The sequence below is a fragment of the Dermacentor albipictus genome, chromosome 1 (genome assembly GCF_038994185.2).
Source record: "Dermacentor albipictus isolate Rhodes 1998 colony chromosome 1, USDA_Dalb.pri_finalv2, whole genome shotgun sequence".
Lineage (NCBI taxonomy): Eukaryota > Metazoa > Arthropoda > Arachnida > Ixodida > Ixodidae > Dermacentor > Dermacentor albipictus.
In genome coordinates this window covers 387,707,894-387,729,949 of record NC_091821.1, presented here as the reverse complement: position 1 = coordinate 387,729,949, position 22,056 = coordinate 387,707,894, and the positions used below count along the sequence as shown (strand labels likewise).

The following is a 22,056-nucleotide window of genomic DNA, read 5'->3' as shown; positions in this document are numbered from 1 at the left end:
TACATTTGTTCTTTTCTGCACGACAGAACAGCCACCATTGGGATAGGGGCACATCGGTCGGACACGATTCGTCTCGCAGGACGCGGCACACCACAGGGATCAGTTCTGTCCCCCACTCTATTTAATATCAGCCTCGCAAGGGACTACCTGAGCGGCTTGACCAGATTCCCGATGTTGCACACGCGATTTACGCAGACGACATCACGATATCTGGACGACGACAGCGTTAGACGAGGCCATTCAGGTTTGGCTACAGCAGGCTGTCAATATCGTCACCCCTTACGTATGACAAGGCAGCTTGTCATGGGCTCCACAAAAGCCTGAGCTTGTTCTCATACGCACGCATAGCATCACCCCTCCACTCGATATCACAGTGTTTGTGGATGTCGTTCGTGTACCCCAGGTGGACCGTGCTCGCATTCTTGGACTACACGTTCAAGCGAACTGGAAGGTGAGCTACACTGTCTCTCTCTTGTCCCGACAGACCGAACAGACTCCGGCCATGATTTGACGGGTCTCCAGCAGGCATTCAAGTCTACGAGAATGGGACCTACTGAGCCTGGTGGAGGCGTGCGTGATCAGTCGCATTATTTACCGCCTTCCCTTCCCCAGACTTACCAGACTGCGGAAGGCAACCAAGCTTGCCCATGGCCTCCCACACTACACCATAAAACGTCTGCTAGCCCTAGGGGCGCCTTTGGATGATTGGTAGCACAAAATGTCTCAGAATTAAGCGTCCTACATCCTGACAAAAATGTCCTTAGGGCATACTCGGGATTATGCAATAAGAATAATCCATATTTAAACATCTCTTGGACGTCCGAATATCCCATTATGACATTTGTGGGATGTTTCTATTAAGAGGAAGCTTTAGCTCGGGCCCAACTCCGACGCGGCCTATTCAAATACATGTAAAACACAAAAACGTTTTTATGAGATAACCCCTGGACCGATTTTAATGAAATTTGTTGCATTTGAAAGAGAAAGTTGAATTCTAGTGACTGTTGGAAGCAGAATTTCTATTTAGGCCTTGAATTTTCTTAAAACGATTTTCAAATATTTGACCGTTTGAGAAACATAGCACAATTTTTAAGAATTGATAGCTTTGTATCAAAAACAGATATCGCGGTTCTGTGAACGGCATCCATTACATCATTGAAAGCGGACAAATTCGATATGTCATTTTACATCTTACGTGAATTTGTTACGCTGTTTACAAGGGTGCTGCAAAAGCTGTATTTCCATGTAACTAAATTTTTTGAGATTCATGCGTAATATATCAATTTTGTCCGCTTTGGATGTACTACTAGATGCATTTCACAGAATTGTATTATCGTTTTTTCTTTAGGAGTTACGGAGTTGTAAAGTTGATCAGTTTTGTTTTTTGAAAATTTCGGATTTTCGCCAGTTTTTAATAAACGATGGACGCCCTAACTCAAAAATTCGAAACCAACAGTCACTAGACGTGCATTGGTTGCCGAGAAAAACGAATTCTCTTTTTACATGTATTCAGATAGGAGCACCCGAGCTAAAGCTTCCTCTTAACGTCAATTTGCGTGCATGGTACGATCCCATGGACGTCCAAGAATGATCCACAGGCTTCTTACATATGTCCTAGGGACGTTCTAATGTCCTGTTGTGGATGTCTGCTGGACATCTGTAGGACGCTGGTGGTCCAATGGGAACGCAACTTTCCGAGTGAACCATAAGTGACATGAGTTGTTCTGAATATAAATCACCTTTCGCTTATGTAACTTTTCTTATCAATTCCTTTTTCCTTGAAGAAAAAAGAAGCAAAATACTTTTTTTTTCTGCAGCAGGGGAACATTTTTTTTTTCATCTGAAATATGATGCGGTAGAAAACAAATTTGCTCAATTTGTTAACTCGTCGTCACCAGCTTGAATGAAAGAAGTGTGGATTAATAGAAGTGCAGGCATTGCTCGGATGCATATTTATTTCCGAAGTTCTTTTTTAACCTGCAAGTCGAAGCTGTTTTATAGCTCAGGTGTCAGTTGCATTCATTTCTTAACATAGGCGTATCTACCGGGGGTGGGGGGGAGGTATGTCATTTGCCTCCCGACTTTTGAAAGCAGGCAATTTCGGCTGCACTCTGGAAAGTCCAACAAAACTGCAGCTGAAGCTAAATTTTCTTATTAGAGTGGCCACATAAGTAACGCTTTTCTTTACTACGCACCCTTCGCTTGGACAGCGAGGGTTGGCTTTTGTGCCTTTTCGGAACGCGCTGGATTCGCCATACACGCTCGCGTTGCGGAGTATGCCTGGCGCTGGGCAGTTCCCGCCCTAACAAACTGTCTGCTTGCGCAGCTTGCCCTGTGCTCAGTTTTTGGGACTTAAAATTAAATTAAAATTAAATTAAAAATTAAAACCCATAGAAACTAAGAAAATTAAAACCCCATAATTAAATTAAAAAATGGGGTTTTACGTGCCAAAACCACGATCTGATTATGAGGCACGCCGCAGTGAGGGACCCCAGAAATTTGGACCACCTGGGGTTCTCTAACACGCACTTAAATATAAGTAAACGGGTGCACTTCCACATTCCGCCTCCATCGAAATGCGGCTGCCGCGGCCGGGATTCGATCCCGTGACCTCGTGCGTAGCAGCTCAACACTAAGCAACCACGGCGGTTATTCGTAGTTTGTTTCCCCGACGTCGACCGGTGAGCTAAACACGGCATCGTGTAGGGGCCTGGCATGGTCAATGTCTAGGCAATGTTTGAAATGGGTGGGTTAAATGCGCATTTTCCAGTAGAATACATGTGCAAGTGGTCCATGGCGTTGTTAGTCTATTTTACGAGTGGTGTATAAAACTTAGACGGTTGCGTTGGCATAATTACAACCACAACTGAAGTCAAATTTTGCAAGCACAAGGGGAACAATACGCCAAGTTTATGGGCGATGGTAAATGTTTGTTGATCAAATACAGCGTTAAAAGAAATTGTAAGCAAGTGTTCGAAAATATCACGCTGCTGCTATTAGCTATAGCTAATAGCAACTGGACATTGGGAAACCTATAGGTTTCCCAATGTCCCAAGAGAACTCGGTGTTTCACATATTTTATAAGTTGAAGGAATAGGCAGCATTTTAGATGTTAACGTTTCTGGCTTATCTAGAAGCGTTAAGAAAAATGATTGAACCGTCATCTATTTCTTTCTTATTCACTTTTTCATGCGTGACATAGTAGTTTCGCCTGGTACCCTCACTGAAATAAAAGAGACAGATTTGTTTTGTTTGGGGACTGCGAGGGCAAGTTAATGGGTACAGGTTAATGGTGTTAGATATGGAGCTGTTTCCTGCGATTACTTCGAGTTCCCCAAACCACTTCGAAACGCAGCACAGCTAATTGAGGAATGCAGAAGCAGGAAAGCACATTCCAGAGGAGCACCAGACAAGTGCAAACAAGTTTGCGGCCCGCAGGTCGTGCGCCGCCGGGATTAGAAGGGGGCCTAGCTCGGACAATGGAGCTCAATCGTCCCCCTTCGCCTTTGAAGAAGGCATTTGCCACCACTGCGGAGCCGTACCACCGGGAGCAGGTGGGCACTCGTACAATGGAGCATGAGCGCCCCCCCTCCTTCTCCAGCTTAGAAGTGGATTGCAATTCTGCGAGGCAAGAGCGCAGCACCGGGATCGAGTGATCAAGGGAGGAGGACCAGGCGCCGACTCTCTTCGCCGGGTATGACACCATCGCACGGGCGCCTACCATTGGCTGAAAGTGGCGTCATCGGAGCGGACTCTCCCATTGGTCAAACATGACGTGACTTACAGTGCTCGAAGGGTTTATAAGAAGCCTTCCAGAGAGACCAGAGCAGTCCCTGATTCCCTGATTCACCTCTCTCGAACTTCTTGCCGCGGGCCGCAGCGTCCGAGTTGCTGCCGGCCCGTAATGACTGTACGAATGTTAATTGACGCTCACCTCTCTGTATATAATGTAGAATAAACCCTCCCAAGTTTGGGTTTTCATCCGCGAAGTCCGTCCCTCAACCCCTACATCTGGTTGGCAGCGGTAGGACCGCCTCCGAATGCATCAGCTGGTGGCAGCGCTACGGATAAACCTTCGTCAAGAGAGATCCTAAGGAACCGGGAAGAGCGAAGAAGAGTGAGCCTTCGTCGAAAGAGGTCCGAAGAAACTGGGAGTAGCGAAGAAGGAGCGAGCCTTCGACCCCGGGAGTCCGGAGGAACCGGGAACAGCGGACGAATGAACCGGATGGCAGGGTGCTGCAACCGTAAGTGAGCGCGTGGTTTTTTTCCTTATGATTCGCCAGACTCAAATGTTGTGTGTTCATTTTGATAGTTCTGGGAATCGGGAGTTTGTTGCATTGTGTGTTTGCACAAATTAATTAAGGAAAACAGTTTTAACCACCTGTCGGGGCAGCTGCCATGGATCTTAGAAGGTTGACGAGGTTAGACTTGTTGTTGGTGTGCGACGATTCGGGAGTTGAGGCAGACGAACGGATGGAAACGCCAGCTATCATAAAGGCGATTAACGATAGTGGCAATGATGACAAAAGCATTGAGCTTGCTTGGGAGGTGATACAGGAGCCACGGGAGCGCGAGCGTCGTGAACTTAGGAGTGAGCGTATATATATATATATATATATATATATATATATATATATATATATATATATATATATATATATATATATATATATATATATATATATATATATATATATATATATATATATATATATATATATATATATATATATATAGAGAGAGAGAGAGAGAGAGAGAGAGAGAGAGAGAGAGGGTCAGATCGTTTGTGGTAAGGAATGTGGTAAAGACGTTATTCTCTCGTGCATGGAACGAGAGAACGCACGTCGCTCTACAGAGCAAGCGAAATCACAGATGAACGGTTAGAGCCGGCGAGACAGCGTGTGATTAGCGTGGGGAAACTCCAGATGAACTGAAACATAATGCAGAGTCACAGACGTGGGCAAGATCCATCAAATGGAGGAAACTTGGCCAACTGGAAGCGCTGAGTTCAGTGAAGCAGTGAGATCACTGTGGCAAGCCACATTATTGTTTCCGATTCAACGCTTCGCGCTACGCCGATTTGACGCAACACGTATGCGCTCTTCAGCGCAGTCGTAGGATTTCAGCAATTGCAACTACCTTGGGCTGGACCTCTCCTCGAACCAGTTAGGAAGGGCCTCATCAGAAACTGCACGTTTGATTTCTGTTGCAATAAGCCAGTGGAAGAAGTATCGGTTCAATTAAACCGAAAACAACAGTTTGGCTCTGGTCTTGATCGGTTCAGCTGTGGTTCGCTTCGACACCCTGGCCACAAGGCCACAGGTTGGCTTTTCTGGGAGGCTCAGTCGCCTGGTGGTAGAGCTATTCAAAACTGCGCGATAAAAAAAGAATCCTGAAAGAAAGAAAGATAAAAAAAATGAGCCATTACACTCTGTGAAGGTGGTTGACCAGCGAAGCTGTTTAACACACGACACGGAGGTGACACATAATTTTGAACAAAGGTACGAACTCATTTACTGTCTTGATGGGTGGTCATCGTGACGAAAGGTACGCACACTCATTTATTGTCTCGATCGGTGGTCATTATTTCAATCGCAACTGCAATCACATTCTTTGATAATGTCAAATCGATGCACGTACGCCGCTGGGTGGTCGGTTGGGCCGGATAGGTGTGGCATCGCAAGGGGTGTCTGCAACACGGAACGCGTACGTAAACCGCTCCCTTTTCGGTACCGACACATCCACATTAAAATAGCCGACAGCGACAACAGGGGTCGTATCACCTCAGCTAATTCATGCAGAGTAGCCATGAACCTTACGGGACAATGAGTCATTGCATTTTTTGCTTGCTTACAAGGCGTATGAGCCATTGCTCACGGGGGTATGAGCCATTGACGACAGTTTTCAACATGCTGTTCTGTATGTTGTATGCGTGATTAGAAAGAACTTAAGCACTGCTCGCTTCACTTTGGTGAGTGCTTGTAGCCTCTGCCTTACGGGGATATGAGCCACTGCATTTCTTGCTTGCTTACGGGACTATGAATGCTTACGAGGGTATGAGCCATTGATGATGATAGTTTTTGTTCACGGAAAACAGAAAATGCACGTTACCCTAGCCATATACAGCTTCGCCGTAAGAGATAACAAGAAGAACTCGCGTTATATTTGAAGCATGTTTCCGAATTTAGCACGTACGTACGTAGCACGATGCACGGGTTCCCAAGATGTACGCTGTCACTTAAGCCGAGGCTGTTGATGCCCCTGCGTTTTCTCACGGACTTTCTCAGCGACACAATTAAAACGATTGTCGTGCTGACTTATCGGTCCCTGATTACTCATTTAATGTGATAGCTCTCGGAAGGCCCGGTAATGTTCGAAATCGTTCTAACGCCCACAATTCTTTATTTTCTCGCGAAAGCTAGCTAGTTCATTAAATCGTATCACCAATTTATTATCGACTGATTTTCGCTATTATTTACGCTACTTCACTTTCTTTAGCATTTACCTTCCTGTTCCTACATATGTCTACGGCTTCTTGGCCGAAATCTACAAATTCGCCCTCTTGGCGTTCAAGTGCCATATTTGGGGAGCAAGCAAATCTTATCCAGGCCGAACCCTTCGGGTTGATCGACGCGTCATGTATTACCGCGATTAGCATTCTTTGTGAACTTTATCAACTTCGCGATATGTCTGTCTGTTTGTTTCTTTGTTCATAACCTCTTTCACGCCAACTTGTATGACTGGTTATGGGCCACATATGGTTACGTGCCCCTCTTTAATGACAAAAAAGTTATTTCAAATTTATTTGGTGCTTAGCGGAATCGAACCCAACGTATTTTATGCTAAAATGTAAAATTTCCAGAAAAGGACAAAAAGAAAACCATTCTCGCACCATCGTGAGGCCGCAACAGCAACATCGGCATCGTGCATCTTGCAAGCCTAAATTGTGCACCTGCCTGTATGCCTATCCTGCAGACGAAGAAGAAGGAAACAAAATCTGGCGCTCGGTGGTTGAGAGAATTTTCTCTGCCCAACATTGCCCTGTGCTCGTTCCGCGTCGTCGAAGAGCGTTTCGACAGCCTCGTCGCCTGCAGAGAGAACGAACTCGGCTCCCACTTCGAAATGGCGAAGCGCATCCTGCTCCTCCCGCTGGTGTGCCTCCTGCTGCAGGAGACTCGCGGCTGGCAGAACACGCGTAAGCATGCACACCGTCAATGCAGCAGCGCTTCAAGGTATTTTGCAGCACTAGGCACGAAATTTAAGCGTATCATACTGAAAAATTTCAACGTCACTTTGTTAGGCATATTCGTTGTCTCAATAAGTTACTAGCAAAGATAGTAAGCGCACAAAGAAAAAAATCAGCGAAAGTTACGATGCTCTTTAATGCTAAATTTGAGCGTAGCTCATCTGTCGTGCGGCACGTTGCAAACGGATCGAAGTGTGGCGCGACTGCCTCGTTAATCAGGAGGTCGCGAGAGGCAGCGTGTGGGTGAAGCGTGGGCACGATTCACAGCAGCCGTCGCGGACAGACCTCCGCTCATGCAGCGCTTTGTTTCCATATGTCTGACGCGCGCCACTCTGGCGCCATCTCGTAGTCATCGTCACCGCAGATCCCGTCTTGTGAGGCATTACGCTTTTCTTCTCACGCTCTCGCCATACCCTCCTCCGCTTTCCGCCTCATGGTTTCACTGCATCCTCCTCCACCGCTTTCTTCCTAGCGCTCTCTCCGCTATCTCTGCCTTTCAATCCCGCTTCGCTCCACGGTCACACTTTCGTCCTTCGCTGTGCTAGTTCGCTCGGTTACGAGATCCGCCCACGCTCGCCGCAGGAACGGGCGCCTAAGAGCTGTGCTCTAAAATATGTGCACACAAATTTTGCGGGTATCGCTTAACTGTTTGGTGAACAATTAGCCACCAAAAATGGAAAGAAAATATGCAGAAACCACCGAGGATTATAGTCAAATAAGCGAATATAGCTTTCTGAATCCGCCGAAGTATCTCTTGAAGTCGTCGTCGCAACATTTATTCTCGTTGCTCGGTGGTCATGGCGGTCTGCTGTTGACAACAAACAGCGTGTTGGTTTTCCAACTTCAGTTCTTTTTCTGCAACATTCATCTCAGCACTATGTTGGGCCGCCGCTTCGACGGCCCGCTAAGACATCTGGCGTGACGTAATCGCCTCTCCGACCAACCAGTGAAGTCCGGAGACAATGGCGGCTTTCCCCGTGCCCCGGTTACCTACATTTTGTCCACTAGGCTCTGCCTTGATGTCAAACTTCTCCTCCCTACGGCGCTATCCTCTCCTCATTCTATCGTCGGATAAATTCCGACGATAGAATCTGTGCCCAACTCGGAGACTATGACCGAAATGCACGTATGGGCAGAGTGAAGAAAGCACGTTTTAGAGTTGGAGTGGTCGCCGCAGATGGCGCTACCATGATGTTGCAATTGAGCTCACTCCACTTTAATGGCAAGAGAACACACAGTTGCAACATAATACGCATTTCCGAACGTCATGTCTGAGCGAAATTTGAGTGTGAATGATTGCGGTTTATCGGGAAATGTCCAACTTCCTTATAGGCGCAGCGCGCTCTACGTAACTTTTCCCTATCCCATTTCACCAACTTCACCTATAGGAAATCGAAACTGAAAGGCCGAAGAACCTAAATAGCTGTCACGCCCATAGCCACGGAAAACTGATGCCTTTGCTTCCTCCGTGCCCATACAGACGCCCATGAGTACACTCTCGTGCGAGCGTGAGCGTGGGTCACGTTTTATGAGGGCGCGATCTCATTCGCTGGAAGTGCCCCATGGACTCGCTCTTCTGTAGCAAACCAGCGGCGAGTAATGGTGTAGAAATTTTTCTCAAGGGGGGGAGGGGGGGTTAGGGCAGTGGGAGGAGACACCTGCATGGTGTGGTCACCCCTTCCTCCTTGTCTATAGCGCCTCTGGTGGTGAGGAGGTGAAAGAAGAAACAGCGAGTAGCGCGACTGTCGCATAATGGCGTAATTTAAATACGATACCCATTTCCCTTGAACAGCTATTGCGGGCTGGCTGACACAACTTGGGGTTGCCTTTCCTTTTTCTCCGCAGTTTCTAGAGCGCAGCTTTTAGGCGCCCGTTCTTGCGGCGAACGTTGGCGTTGTCCCTCTCAACCGAGCGAACGAACACGTAAGCGAAGGACGAAAGCGAACGCGGAGCGCAGCGGAAGATGAAAGACGGCGATAGCAAAGAGAGCATGAGGAGGAAAGCGAAGGAGAAGGGTGCAGCGGAAAAAGGAGGTGGAAAGCGGAGTAGGAGGTCTGTACACGCCGAAAGCGTGGTGCCGCGCAAGACGTGCTTTGCGGCGACGACTGCTACGAGGTGGCGCCAGACTAGCGCGCGTCCTCTGTATGGAAACAAAGCGCTGCATGAGCGGAAGTCTGTCTGCGGCGGCTGCTGTGAATCACGCCCGCGCGTCACCCATGCGCTGCCACTCGCTATCTCCCGGTTAGCGAGGCACTTGCACTATACCTTTCGCTCCGTTTACAACGTGCCGCACGAGACAGATTGTCCATGCATGCCAGCCAATATATCGCGAAACGAAAACGCGTATAGAGCTGCGCTCCAATTTCGCATTAGGAAGTATCGTAATCGTCGGCGAATTTTTTTCTCTCCCCTTAAGATCAGCACATTTAAACTATGAATATATTCTGAATTCGCGAAGGCGCTCATGTGCACTGCCGCCAGTGTGCGGGCCGGACTGCATGTATAGTCCAAAAACGTACTCCGTGTGGGTCGGGATCTAACTATACCCGCACCGCGGCCGAGCGACCGCAGACCTGTTCGGCGACGTGTGCTGGCCGAACGGTTCGAGCGTGCTGTGGCTCCATCGCGGCGAGCTGCCGTCGGCCGTGGTGGGCCTGCGGTACCCGCTCGAGACAGCGCACAACTGCAGCTTCGCCGTGGCCAGCGACAGCGGCGCGCTCATCGTGGTCGTCCGGCTGCTCGACCTGCGCCGCGATCCCAACGGCACCTGCCTGGATCACGTCGCGGTGCGTGGGCTTTGGTGAAGAGGGGGTGCACTCGCGCTCGAGCAACCTGCCGTACGTGCGCCTTTACGAGAAATTCCACGCGTGGTCATCGCCACAACTCTCACCCAATACACGTGCATCACCCTACCTTTTATTTTACACCGTTTAGGGTGTTGGTTTGTCCCGTGGCTAACACCGTCACTCTTGAGGCTATAGAAACGATACGACAGCGAGCTCAAGGTGCGCCAGCAATGAGAGATGCCGCATTTGAAAACTTATTTTGACCAGCTGCTGAGCACGAAACTATATGACACGAGAATTTCACGTGTCAATAGCTGTTAAAATTTTTTCGATGCAGTTTTTGTACCTTCTGTCGCAGCTACCATCATTCTTACTTGCTACCAAAAGGACGCAGAAAAAAATTATCGTCAAAGACTAGGCCATATATATCCCACAAGAATTAGAATGTTAGCGATGGGACAGACCAAGCATCCTTCATAAACACAAAATGAGTTGGAATGTTTAGTGTATGACCAGTGGCTCGTGTACCAAGTAAACCACGAAGACGCTCTGGTAACGTGTGTCACATCCCCGTTCTTTCGCGTTGTACAGAAGCGAGACTTTGAGTGCATTCAGGTATGTGTTTATGCGCGAGACGGAACATCTTGGTTTCGTTTGTCTTGTTTAAGAAAAAGCCCACTTGTAGAAGTTCGCGTGTGGTACACTATACTACTTTATTATAACGGACGAGATCGAGCTAAACGGTCGGTTGGTGCATGGTGTCAGGCTTTCTCATAGTGAAACACCCACCGTTCCGCCTCGGAATCAGTGTACTGCAAATAGGGTTCCCACCATTTGTCGAAAAAAAAAAATAATACTAAGAAGAGGAGGAGCGGAAGGGGACGCGTGTTTTTTGCTGAAAAGTAGTGTAAGCAAAAGCAAAACAAAATGAAGAAGGAAATAAAATATCGAACAGAGGCAGAGTGCAGCATTCGAATGCATGAATTAAATTTATCGAACGGCTTAGTTATATAAGATTTGGTACTGTTGGCGATCACGTGGCCCCGGGTTGTATAGGGGCAGGACCGAGAACGTACAGTGTGCGCCCGCTTCGCTCACGTGGCCCGTCCTGGTATGGTGCTAGATGATGTCATAAGCGCCTACATCGGGAGGCCGTCGAGAAGACGTATTTGAAGTAAAGGATGCGCTTGGACCTACAGGAGAAAGGGGAAATGGTTACAGCGCCCCTCCTCCTCCCTCATCGGTGCGCGTGCATCACTGGTCTGACGTTCCTTGTCCCCATGTTGCACAACACTTCATCGCAATTCAACACGTATATGTCTGCGGACGATAGCATGGAGCGTACAACATAGGGTGGTAGAACTATTCGTAGCCGTCTCTCTAAGCGCCGCAGCATTAATTAGTGCAACAGCCGAATGCGAGTACGTATCGCAAGCTAGCTGGGGCGCACCGTATAATCGTGCCACGTCTTTGAATATATAGCTCATGCCGCTTTCTACGAGCCGATCGGGTTACACTAGCCGATCAGAAAAGACGCTACCCCTTTGAAGTCAGCTATATAGACGAATGAAACAGCAGTATCCGAACGAAGGAAGCCTCAGCCTGGAACCGACGTTTCTACAAGGGGACTTTTTTCTTTGTCAGAATGTTCCCTGACGAAGCCGTCCCCTTGGCTACCATGACTGAGGCTTCCCTCGTTCACTCGCTGGCCCGTTGGCCATGCACTTCGTCTTCATCCTGCGCAACCATTTGTCTATAAATGACGATGTTCGGCGGTGTCTAAATATGTAACACTTGCCTGCATCCCGCGCTTGCGCGCTAACTCCTTCGGGTTGGGGGCACACTCGCAGCTGGAGGAAGGACCGGGCGGCCGTCCCCTGATCTTCGACGGTCCCCGGTGCTGGGCGAAGCAGGGCGACGTGATGCACGCCCTGGCGCGCGGGGTCGTGCACGTGCGCCTCAGCGTGACGCCGCCGTTCGATCGCGTCTACAGGGGACTCAACATCGCGTTCACCACCCACTTTCACGGCGAGTGCGCGCACCACACGCGCTTGCCGTACAACGCGGTTGCGGGAATGCGAAAACAACAACAACAACAACAACAACAACAACAACAACAACAACAACAACAACAACAACAACAACAACAACAACAACAACAACAACAACAACAACAACAACAACAACAACAAAATTAATAAAACGAGTCAGGCCGCGGGCCCACGTCGGGCCAAGTTCTAATATGGCACTTATGTTGGCACGTCGGACTGAGCGAGTCTTTCTACGTGGTGGCCGACTCAGTTCGCAATCGCTGGGCGACTTGATTAGTCTGGCCCGTTGACCGAGTCTAACTCATCGGGCACCCAGTGATTAGAATTATAGGGAAAAAAAGGTTTAAGAAAAGAGAAATTACAAAGACATGCACGAAAGAAAATAAAGAACACAAGTCCGCTTGCATAAGGCGCGTAAATAACTGCGCGTGACGACACTTGGATTTACTGAAGCAACTTGTGCACAATTATCGGCACGCAGCGGAGCTCTAGAATCGGTTTTCGTTCAGCGTGTTCGTTGCTGCTCCCTGTTGGAGAGCGGCGCGTGTTCGCGGCAATGCGACGAGAATTGCCGTGAAGCCGCGATGCGAAATTCGCACACGACACGGAATCCCCCTTTTGTACCGAATTTGTTGAATTTTTGGTGAGGCGAGTGTGCGCGCAAATAGGACAGTTGCAGTCTGGCGAACACACGGAGCATTTATGATGCATGTGCGGGAACCTGGATCTGTAATAGTGCATGCCACGCGGCGACGAAATTGTAAATGCTCTATCCATAAAGAATGATTGCATGCGTTACGTTCGAATGTAAGCAGAGAGTCTAAACTTTGGGTAACTTTTCTTGCAGTAAAACGGCTTATACGGTACGGTAAAATACCTGAACCTAATTACGTTTCGATGACGTTACCGGCTTCACCACTGGGGGGAGAAATACAGAGAGGGAAGTCTTGCATTAATTTTCCATGTTGATAATCAACGATTTTCCGCATAATAAATCGAAATGGATCTTTGAAAGGACATCTTAGCAGTAAAAGCTGCTCTATATGATGTTTCCGTTTAGCGCTGCGTCCCTTTGAAGCCGCTGCTACATCATTGATGAAGTGGGCCGTCTTTTTGACGAAATAGGTTTCGATTTGTTGTGTTATGGCGTGCCGCTGCCGGGCCCGAGGCCGTAGTTTCGGTTCGCGGCCACCGCGGTTGCGCTCCTGCGGGGCAGGGATGCAGAAAAATCGTGCGTGCATTGTAATTTAGGGGGACATTAAAGAACCCTAGCAGGTCAAAATTAACCCGGAGTCCTCCACTGTGGCGTCCTGGTAACCCAATTTTACAGCTCAAAATTTAATTTTAATTTTTGTGGCAAGTTCATCGAAGAACCGGCCTCTTTAAGCACATAGGAAAGGCGTCCAGCGAACTGTCTCAGACCACTGCGTGATCTTGTTGGTGCAGCAGGGATACCCGTGACCGCTCTCTGTCTCGGACCATTGTTCCACAGCTAGACGGGCACGAGAGACGTGGCGGCTGCACATCATCGACTTTTCCGCCTCGGGAATACACTTATTCACGAATTATAGGTTCGTGGGTGCTCACTGCGGCTTTGATAATCGCGAACCTTGCGGCTACGCACACGCTACTTGTGCAGCCGGCTGGACCCGCAGTGGTGGCACGCAACTATTGACAGAGGTTTGCTCTAAGCTTTACAGGTGGCGCATTATTAGTGCAGCGTACAGCCTATGTAGGTATACGATAAGGTACACCCACCACGGTGGTCCCGGTAGCTATACGGCGTTCGGCTGCCGAGCACGAGGTTACAGGTTCGATTCCCGACTGCGACGCCTTCATTTCGATGAGGGCAGAACGCAAAAGATGCTCGCGCATCTAGATTTGCCTGCACGTTATAAAGAACAGCAATTTGGAACTCTTCACTATACAGGATGTCCCTCACATAGGTCGAGTGTAGAGTTATCGCATAAGGTTCCCTTTAGGGAGCACCCCTAAAAGGAGCCTATGCAATAACTCTAGTCCAGTGTTGCAGCAGGGTCGGCAAAACCTGTCTTCTCCGTTATAAACGATAACGGAGAAGACAGAAAGCAGGGCGAGTGAGTAGTTCGACGCGCGTTGGTTACCGTTTTTGGCACGGAGAGATGCTTGTTGTTCTTCCGCTTGTTGTTGGTGTGCTGTAGGTGGCGCCACCTATATAGCCTCGTGTGCGCAAGACGCGTGACAGCGCGCGCATCTAGCTCAAAAGAGCGGCCGCGCAGCCTGCCCTTGTTGCGTGTGAACGGTGTACGCGGTTGACGCAGGCAATCTGTGCGACTCGGAAGAGATGTTCCGCTGTGCCACGGGTGGAGACGTGTGCATCCCGCGCCGGCTGACCTGCAACGGCATCAACAACTGCGGCGACGACAGCGATGAGCCCAGGCACCTGAGCAGCGAGCACTGCCGTCAGTATATATATGCATCCCTTCATGTTGCTAATCGGTTAGACAAAAGAATCGCGTAGGGCAGTTGCAGCTCACTTTCGCCTTTTCAACTAGAAAACACGAAGGGATGGGCGATACTTTCACGACGTGTTACAGTGAGGAATAATATAATGAAAAAAAAAGAACTCCGAGTGAATAACCTTTAATTGATTACTTCACGGCGCATATTGAAATTGCTATATTGAAGTCGGTTAGTCCTCAAGGCGTGTTCATTTAGCTAGAATCCTGAGACCTTCCAGAATTTTGAGGTATCGATAGTGTCACCTAGCGAACAGCGGTATAAATGGGTACATTCCCTTTCGTATCTTTCTCAGACCCGAAAACTGCCAAGGACATCGCAGCTTTTCAAGCCGGTTCTTCGTACCGAAAGGCATGTTACAAGCGTGAGAAACTCACTTCTTTTTTGTGCTGGTGTTAAACACCACGGTTAGATGTGGAACCAACTAGCCCGGTCTCATACCTTGGATGCGGAAGGCAGCACCTCCATGCACAGTCTAGAAAGTAACCTTCACTTCCCTCATATTTCTTGTCGTAAAAAAAGCAACGCTCTTTTTTGTTTAAACATAGAAATAAATGCGCAACGTTGTGTGGTACACGTTGGCGTGTTGGCGCTTTGCATCCCGTATTTTCGGGCCAGCTCGTGGTATCCGGACCTGCACTTGATGGGTGCTTTTCGTCGTCCCCGACGACACAGCTGTCTCGCTCAAACTGCCAATTTTCACGAACTGAGCTAGCGACAGAGATTTGCTGTAACCGCTTCCGTACAGTTCCGCATGCGTCCTACTTTATATCAGGGATGAATAGTTTACGTATAATCGCTTCCGAGTTTGCTTCTAAAAATGATTGAAAAGCAGTGTTCATTTTAATGCCCAGACGATCGCACGGGGTATATAGTTACGCGGGTAGCTAAATGTTCTATACACTTAACAATCTACTTCACCAAGACAGCTTGTTGGTTGAATGAAGCCGAGTGGCTTGTCGATTCTCTCGGTGCTGGTACCATCGCGCGTCACTCGGCGCTGTGGAATTCGGTATACGGTGAACTGGCACCGCGACTGTCTCCTCCAGGCCGCGCCGTTCTTCCTAGCCATTGTACACGCGTAGCGGCGCGGGCTGTGGCACCCGCTGCTCATTAACCTAATGTAAGCAGACCCAGACCTCCGGACTTGGACGGCATGCGTCCTGCTTTCAGGGTCGCGTCACCCCGCTGTCCAGACACCGTCTGCATTTCGTCCCCTTAATCCGTCCCGCCACGGGTGCCCAAATCGGAAGATACATGTCTTGGCGCCAGTAAGATGTATGCGTTCAGCGGCATCTTAAGCGTATACGCACGGACATTTAGCGCTACAGGGCGTGCCAAGTGGCAACCAGCGTAGTAGTTGAGTAGTCGCAGTAGACTGGCTTCACTATGCAAAACTTTCCAGGAGTTTTGCGGAGAAATTAAAACTGTCAGACATCTGAGCAAATAGAATGTCCCCCGGGGATTTGCGGGGAAATTAGAACTGTCAGACATCTGAGCAACGAAAATGACCCCCGGGGAGTGAAAGTTTTGTAAGTAGATTAATTAAAGGCAGAATTTCTAAAATAATTGGGCTAAATACAAAGGGAAATTCTCGTTATATTAATCACGGGGTCTTACGTGCCAGAACCACGATCTGATTATGAGGCACGCCGTGGTAAGGGTCTCGGGAATAATTTATACCACCTCGGATTCCATAACGTGCACCTAAATCTAAGTACACGGGTGTTTTCGCGTTTCGCTCCCATTGAAATCCGGCCTCCGCGGCCTGGGTTTGACAAAGCGACTTGGTTCTTGGCAACCCAATATACCATAGCGACTAAGCAACCCCGGTGCTGGTCTCATTACATCAAATCCACAGCTTTTAGCTTGGTTGTGCCCAACGTAACATATATGTTAAAGCTGACCTCGATATCTAAAAATTTTGATTGAAGCGCGGGCATTTTAACGAATAGCCTGTAATAGCATCTTTGATAAGCTGGAGCAAGATTTAAGTTGTTGATAGTTCAGCCAGACATTCGCTGATTAATTATTCCCTAACTAATTAAATTATAGCTCAAGTAATATTTCATTGTTTTATGTACAAGTATATTCTCAGTGAATAAAGGTGAACACGTTGTATTTTATTCTTTCTTAATGTGGAACTCTGGAAATTTCAGGGTTAAACTAAAATCAAGTGTATTTATAATGCAATGATTCAGTCTGTGTCGGCTCTGTAATTGAATATAGTTTTTTTTTCTGCTAAAGGACCCAGCAATTCTTTTTGTTGTAGTAAGATTTTGTTGTGTCTTGTGCATAAGTGATTTTCAACTTGTGGCACACAATTAGGCAGTGATGACTTACTGTTGTGTGTTGAGCATCGCTGTTTTAGAGTGTCGTGGACGCCTCTATCGAAAAGCAGTCATAAGCACCACATCCAATACTCCCGTGTAAAAACCGCTATGTTCTATATGGACGTATGGATGCATCCCATATAAAAAGTCCGTATGTTTACATATTTTTTGAAGCATATGTCTCATATACGGGATATGCCCGGAATGATATGTGGAAACATACAGTTCCCCATATCCCCATATGTTCATATAATCATAAGGGACGTGCCCAAAATGATATGTGGGAACATACGGTCTTTCATATGGTATCTCATATGTTCATGCGGTATCAATGCACATGCGACATATGGGTTTTTAGTCGGGGGGGGGGGTATTGGAAGTGTTGAATACCAACCATATCGCACATTAAGTATTTGTACTCGAAAGTGAACTACTCGGTATTTCCGAATATTAAAAGCTGACCGGGTACTTCGCAACCACCAACTGTTAAAGTGTAGTTACCGTTCTGCGTCTGCTAAACGAAGTAGTAGAAGCTTGATGTGGGTTAGTTGGTTATGCATACTTGATGAAATGAGCGCTACGAATACACACGAAGCGAAGTATCACACATCATTAGAAGAGAAACAACGACAAAAGCTTTCAGAAGCAATTCAGAAACAAAATTGATCATGCGAGCTTTATTTAGTGTTTCGCAACGGAAGCCTATGTAAATCTGTGATTTTTGCTTGTCTGTCATTCAGTCTTTCTTACAGTCTAGTCATGTCGCAGGTATATCTTTTACGCAGCAACCAGCGATGTTTTACATGTAATGGGCCCATATACATGTGTCTACAGCACACAAGTCATTAGGCAGCTTCCTCGACTTCTTTTTTTCTTCTTTTTTTCCACAACTTCAGACCTATTTTAGGTAACCACATAGTGTTCTTGGAACGCTATTCATTCAGCAGCTATCCATTCTTTTCTTTGCTACCAGGCTCTAAAAATGTTGAGAAGTTAGTCGTGCGGGTTTTCAAATTACAATAGCGACCTTGTGTTTAAAGCTGATCATTTTTCCTTGATGGCTGTCTTTTTTGCACGAGCCAGCACAGGCGCGGTACCTAATTACACCGACCATAACTATTCCTGCTGTAAATATATGCGTCTCTGTTTCACTATTCGATTCCATATTTGGTGCTTGCTATTCGATTCGTGCTCAAGGAAGTTGATATGCACCAGCCTCTCATCTTTTAGATAGGGGTGTCCACAACACCTTTAAAACAGCGATGCTCAACACACACTAGAAAGTTATCCTTGCTTAATCGTGAGCTGTTAATTGAAAACCGACAATTATCAAACATGACATCGAAAAATGATGTGTCCTAAAATAATATATATAATATATATTATATTATTATATATTATATTACAGGGTGCTCTTTTTAAAGTTTTATTTAATTTTTAAAAAGCGCCTGTGGCAGACAGCATGATTATTGTCCTTGAGCTGGATTACTCAAAGAGATGTACATTACTAGCACGAGAAATCGAAACACGTATTCAACTATTTAACAGAAATGCACTAACTTCTTACTTAATTACATTACGTCACATAATACGATTTACGAATTGTAACCGATGAATTTGCCGGGTGTATCCACTTGGAATGAATTTCCAGAATGACACCTGTTTCGAGATATTCTTTCCCAAAGTGTGGGCCGAAATACATGGGCGTTTCAGTCTTTTTCGTGCTTCAATGCATGAAAGAAGCGTTTTGTTAAAAGAGCAAGTAGACAACAGTGCATTGTTACAGCGCGTTTGATGGCGCATATCTCCAAACTGGTGCCGTTCTGGAAATGAATTCCAAGTGCTAATTCCAATGCGCCTTGCGCTGAATTCCAATGCACCTTGCGAACTCACCGGCTAAAATTTGTTAACTGCCATATGTGCCGTAATATAAATAATTAAGCAGTTCATCAGTAAAGTTTGTTATTTAGTCGAGTATGTGTTTCGATTTCTCGTGCAAGTAATGTCCTCCTCTCTGAACAATCCAGCTAAAGGACTAGAATTATGTTATCTGCAACGGACGGGCGATTTAAAAAAAAATTCTTAGAGCTTAAAAAATCATCACACCTTATATAACATACGGGTTCTTATACTGGATCGCTATATGTACATTTGAGGTTACTGGATCTGGGGGATATGGTTTTTTTCGATGGGGAATGCAAAGTGGTTTGTTGAATAGTTTGCTGTGTTTTCGTTTGTCGCTCAACCGAGAAGCTTCGTGCTGTTTTCTACATGCACATGCATGCTTTAAGTTTTCGTTTCAAACAATGTACTGAAGGTATGGGGTCAAAGACCTAGTTGCCCGTGGAGCAATGCCATATTACCCCTTCCCTCCAATCTTGTTTCTTGTTTCCCGGACGTAATAAACTAGGAATGTTAAATAAACGAAAACGAATTGAAATGTCACCCTGCTCAGCAGCTAAGAGGGGCAAGCGCAGGCGAGGGTTCCCAAGGTCGGCTTGGCGACGTCGAGAAGGCATCGGTGGCAGCCTGCCACGGGTGCGGTTAATAGCCGGCCACTTGGCACGTGATGATAGGTCGAAGGCATAGAGCGCGAACGCAATATTATCGCGTCAAGTCAGAGGCAGAGACAGGAATTTGAATACGCCAAAACCGGAATCCGCCGCAGAGTATACTTACGTATGAATATAAAACGAAACTCGGAACCATATCGGCCTGTCACATCTCGAGCTCCTTCACTTCTGGAGCATGAAAAGCGTACGTGCCTCACTGCTTCTCCGATACGCCCTCTTCGTTTTTACTCGTTATTATTTAATGCAACTTTCACAGGAGTCAAGTTGTCGTTTGTCAAAACGAAAGAATCGTTGAACTGCTTTGAGCGTGCGTATCGATAACTCGAGTTCCCCCCTGGCGCTGCACCGCTGCCACATTCTAACTTGCACTGAGCACGTTCGCGCAGCCATGCACCTTCCACTAGACGGTTTGTGTGTGTAGCCGGGCACACCGGTGTCGCTCTTCTTCAAGCCCGTGGCACAGGAGGTTAGCACGAAGAAGAAAAAGAAGGGGTCAAATCGTCCTTGTCGGGCTAATAGTCAATCGTATCTACTCATGTAAATGATACGGCGAGTCGCGCAGTTCGCTCGTTGGCAAGGACTGAGCGTACCGGTCGTCTAGCGCAATGCGTGTGTGGAGTGGTAACGCTGCAATCGGGTGTGGAGCCGGCTGTGCCTGCAGTCACATCGTGGCGGCACAGTCTCTGTTGTCTCGTTTCTACACTCTGTGTTTCTGCGACCTCGACCTGCCCAAAGGTCCAGTTCGATCGCGAATTCCTGAGCTATCTATCCTGGATCCTGAAGTGATTCCCGCGTTAACATGCAGATTCCGCCAGGCTGGCCTGCTTAAGCGAACAGTAAGGTGCAGCAGGTCCTGAAGCAGTGTAGAAGGTGGCACAGTTTTCTCCGTTTACCGACAGCACGACACGACTACTTATGCAGTTCTCCAATCGTTTTGCGCGGTGCAGGCATCGTGAAGAGCGAGTGAATACTTAGACTTGCGAGGAGAGGTAGCACATGCAGGCCACGTGCAACAGTCGTCGGACTCGTTCCACGCGAATGTGGAGTTGGCTCTGAACTACCGCGGATTATATATATGTATATATATCTCACGAAATGCTTGGTGATATAGAATGCGAGCTTAAGACGTAGGGCTGAAGCGAGTCCTTGCAAACGCGGTCGTGTTGTACTGCGTCTCCCCTACTCTGACAAGACTTACTAACGCAGGATTCGTGTAAGCTGCGCTAGAACCTAATTAGCATAGTTTATAGTGACGCCATATGGCGTCACTATAAACTATGCTAATTATATATATGTGTCAGAATGATTCAATGTGATCATAGAGCACATTGATCACGCTCTTGCATTTACTACGAACAACTCATAAATCTGACTGTCATTAATGAGCTTTTGTATGCACTACGACTTAAGTGCACACACTTTTTATGCAATTCATAGTCATCTTCAAAGATGAAGTTGCTCATACGACTACAGTGCGTACACATCGCACGCCACCTCACACACGTCATACATAATCTCGTCAGGTCTACACAACTCATCGCACACATGTCATAGAAGCTCTATGCATTCATATCGCACATCGCATAAATCTCGTGCACTTCGTAAAAGACTGCGTAGCACATCATACAGATCTCGCCCGTTTTCTGTGCGAGTTCGTTCAATATGCATTTCATATCGTTCATTTCTTGTCAAATCTCTGCGACATGCATACATCTCGTTCAATTTCTCGTCAAATCTGTGCGACATGCATACATCTCGTTCAATTTCTCATACAAATTTTTCAATAGGGATAGTACAAAAATCTAATAAGTCTTCTAATAATTAAGGACTTTCTTAACCCCCTCGAAGGAAAGTGGCGTCATCGCTATAACTAAACTCGAACTAACCCAGCCTTATCATCACCATAACCACATGACGCGACGGTGACGTCGCCGAGCCCGATGACTACGCGTTTTGCACCACCACTCCAGGCGCCACAAACAAAGCTTTGTTCGTCATCTGACTCGCAGACGTGGGTCCGGAGGACATCTGGGGCCCCATCGTGTTCTGCACCATCCTGGTGGTGTTCTCCGGGATCGTCGTCTACGTCATCCTGCTCGACATATGCATGGCGCGCGTGTCCTTCGGCACGAGCTCGACCAGCAGCACCAGCGGCGACACCAGCACGGACAGCGGCGACAGCGGCAGCGGCGACACCTCGCCCACGCCGTTGCCGGAGGGCGACCAAGCCGCGCTCTTGCGCAACGCCGAGATCGAGGTGCAGGCGTGAGGGCACTCGGGTTCGGGCGAGCGCGCAGGGCCCGGCGGACCACGTCCGAGAGGCCCAAGGTTGCAGCGCGCGTCAAAATTGCGAGAACGTCCTTACTATACATCATACGCCGAGTGGTTCGACGGAAATTAAAGTTGATTAGCTTTTTTTTTTCCTTGCGTGGTTAGCAATTTCGCTGTTTAGGCACTCTTGGCTCAGGGAATGCTACGGATGTTATACGGTGGGCTACAGTCGCGATGGGTTGGCGTCGAGGTGCTGGCGAACGCATTTGGTTAAGCGAACGGTTTGATACACGTTGA

At 47.5% G+C, this 22,056-nt stretch overlaps 1 protein-coding gene across 1 annotated transcript; it reads left to right on the top strand.

Moving 5' to 3' along the window:
- The first annotated feature begins 6,945 nt into the window (after positions 1 to 6,945).
- Positions 6,946 to 21,911, top strand: LOC135916995 (uncharacterized). Its single transcript, XM_065450442.1, has 5 exons — positions 6,946 to 7,195; positions 9,818 to 10,032; positions 11,883 to 12,060; positions 14,384 to 14,524; positions 21,498 to 21,911. The coding sequence occupies exons 1-5, from the start codon at positions 6,961 to 6,963 to the stop codon at positions 21,755 to 21,757; spliced, it is 1,029 nt and encodes a 342-aa protein (XP_065306514.1). The 5' UTR covers positions 6,946 to 6,960; the 3' UTR covers positions 21,758 to 21,911.
- The last annotated feature ends 145 nt before the right edge of the window (positions 21,912 to 22,056 follow it).